At 41.7% G+C, this 2669-nt stretch overlaps 1 protein-coding gene across 1 annotated transcript; it reads right to left on the minus strand.

Moving 5' to 3' along the window:
- Positions 1–257: 257 nt before the first annotated feature.
- LOC133308806 (endoglucanase 17) lies at positions 258–2448 on the minus strand. The gene is made up of 8 exons (XM_061509516.1): positions 2254–2448; positions 1956–2162; positions 1664–1864; positions 1461–1553; positions 1203–1364; positions 1000–1111; positions 704–867; positions 258–598 (listed from the first exon to the last, which is right to left on the minus strand). Exons 1-8 carry the CDS (start codon positions 2299–2301, stop codon positions 266–268), a joined length of 1320 nt encoding a protein of 439 aa, XP_061365500.1. The 5' UTR covers positions 2302–2448; the 3' UTR covers positions 258–265.
- Between the last annotated feature and the right edge of the window lie 221 nt (positions 2449–2669).

Consider the following 2669-nt stretch of genomic DNA (forward strand, 5'->3'; position numbering starts at 1 on the left):
ATAAAGACATAATCTTCCACTCAAATTAATGCCGAAAGTTTACTCACGGAAATTGGTTAAACCCCCTAACACTAACAAAAGTGTAAAATAAAACACAAGGCTATATATCTATTTTGCCTTGACCAATGTGCTTCAAGGTTGGGAGCTTGCGCCATAGCTATCTATAGAGTCCTATCCCCTTTACCTTGTGCATTTCCAAGGAATACAAACTAGCCAAATATGCTTAAACTAGTGAATAATTAAAACAAGTTGGAGACACTGCCCCCTAGCGTTGGCCAAATGAGTGTGCTAGATAAGCCAGTGCTCCTACAAGGGGTGCGTTGATATAAGTAGCTGGCTCTGATTGCTCATAATCTGACCGTTCATCCGGGAACCTATCATGCAGATCCGGTCCTCCAACAACCGCACCCACTAGAACGTTGGGATTTGGGGATTGTGAGTTCATCACACTGAATCCTGCTGAGCATTGGATCTTGCCAGGGTGAACAGCAATGGACGGCAGCGATGAGCCCCTGTGGTGTATCCTTTGTGGGTACCTTGGACCATACCCCACCATGTAGGACATCTTCAAGGGGTTGTCTCCTAGCAAGTAATCCACCTAGAAAACAAGAACAAATCAAGATCAATTAACGAGAAGGAAATGCACGTAAACATCATACTATAGAAGTAAAATGCACATATGCACATAATCTTATTTTTCTACCTGCTTTTTTGCTATAGCTCGGAGCATCTTTGGAGTAACAGTGGTTCCACCACAGTTCACAACCACATGGGCTTTTGTCAAGTATTTGGCATAGGTTAAGAGTAGAAAGGAGGTAGATGTAACATATTGCATGTTGCTATCACTCATCTTGAACAGAAGCCCACCTGCATTGTTTTTGAAGAGCAAGGAGCCAAAAATAACCGTTACATATTGGACCACATAGTTGAGTTGAGACTTGAGATTCTTAAATGAGGGAGAGGAAGAGAAGAAAGAGAAAGAAGGAAAAGGAACCTGACCTGGGGTATATTGGGCGGAAGAGAAAGAGGCACCAGGTATAAGAGAACAGATAAAATTGTCCGCATGACCCTTGTAGTCATGAAGGGATTGCACCTTTTGAATAAGAAATTCCTAAAATCAAGAGCACAAATTTTAGTTGGAAAACATATTATTGTTACCAGCACTGCAAGAGACAATAGAAGAAAAGTGAAGGAATTTGGACCTTAGAAAGCAGTATCCTTGCTCCAACATGCTTGTTATCCCATCCGAAGGTATTGTCAAACTCTGCAGCCCCAAGGGTCTGTCCATTAACCTTAATGTAGTTTAGGTACATTGGGTTCTTAGTAGCCTTGTGCAGCCAAGCAGCACCCCACAACAGTTCATCCTGGTATATTTTCAAGGCATCAAAGAAACAGTTTTGAGTTTACTTCCCACAAAATGAACAACATCAGATGCTCAAATTGAAATATTAAAACTTTACCTGATAACCAGAGTAAGAACAATAAAAGGGGCACACAATGGGCTTCAAGCCATTGCTGTAGGCTCCCCTGTATTTATCAGCAAACTGGAAAACCTATACCCATAAACCAAGTACAATCTCAGATTTAAAACACTAGTTGGGAGAAAACTCTACTCCATTAAAAAAATGTTATTTTGCTCTCAAATCAAATACTTCATACTTACACTGATTGCCCTCCTAACCAAAGTTTTGGAATACGTGGGGTCACTTTTTTTGAAAGCAATAGAAGCAGCTGCAAGAGCCGCAGCAGTTTCCGCAGCCACATCTGAACCGGGGTTGTTTCTATCTATCTTATAGACACTTCTTGGGGTATCCATGTCCTCAGGTCTCTCCCAACAAGCATGGTCCTTCTTAGCATCACCCACCTGCAAAGCCAAACCAAAGTCAACAACAGTTTCCATGACAACAAAATAAGAACATAAAATAAAAAAAGGATTTAGGAAGAGAAAACTAAACCTGAACATAAATGGTGTCAGGATAAGCAGTAGCTTTGAGAAGATAATCAGTGGCCCAGCGAATCGCCTCTCTGGCATTCTGTAATTCACCTTTCATTACCCCACCAAACTCAATAACACTCCACGAAAGCATGGTGGTTGTGAAGGCCATTGGAAAACCAAACTTAACATTGTCCCCTGCATCGTAGTATCCTCCAACCAGATCAACCTGCATTGCATGTTTACACCGAAATAATCAAAATGCACAAGACAAAGAGTGTGAGACTAAACGGCAATGGCAAACAATATGGTGGTATTACATGCATGGCTGAGCCATCAGAGAGACCAGAGTCACTCCTCCAAGACATCCTCTGATTAGAAGGGAGCTTCCCTGACTTCTGACCTTCAAAGAAGATGATGGATTTGGTGAGAGCATCTTTGTAGTTGTGTGTGGCAAAGCGAGGGTGGTGGTGGTTGTAATGGGCAGGGAAGGAATGACAATGGAGGAGAGTGGTAGTGAAAAGAGAAAGAAGGAAAAGCAGAAAAGAAGAAAGCAAAAAAGTCATATTGAAATGGCCAATGCAATCTGACCCAAGCAAGTAGCAACGACCAAACTGGAACTGCCACCTGCTAGCCGCACTTGCACTCTCTATTTATAAAACCAAAACCTGTCTCTCTAACGTCCAGCTTCCTTTGTTTCAATCCAAGTTACAACAATAATTAATTACTACCATAT

Source organism: Gastrolobium bilobum, unplaced genomic scaffold (assembly GCF_033153095.1).
Source record: "Gastrolobium bilobum isolate Gb01-03AN ecotype WA unplaced genomic scaffold, APGP_CSIRO_Gbil_v1 utg15473, whole genome shotgun sequence".
Lineage (NCBI taxonomy): Eukaryota > Viridiplantae > Streptophyta > Magnoliopsida > Fabales > Fabaceae > Gastrolobium > Gastrolobium bilobum.

Coding starts and splice junctions, on each gene's coding strand:
- LOC133308806 (XM_061509516.1), bottom strand. CDS start 2,301: ATGTCTTGGAGGAGTGACTCTGGTCTCTCTGATGGCTCAGCCATGCAT. Junction 1,865..1,955: donor CTGACACCATTTATGTTCAG/GTTTAGTTTTCT, acceptor TTGGCTTTGCAG/GTGGGTGATGCTAAGAAGGA. Junction 1,112..1,202: donor CAAGGATACTGCTTTCTAAG/GTCCAAATTCCT, acceptor TCTTGATTTTAG/GAATTTCTTATTCAAAAGGT.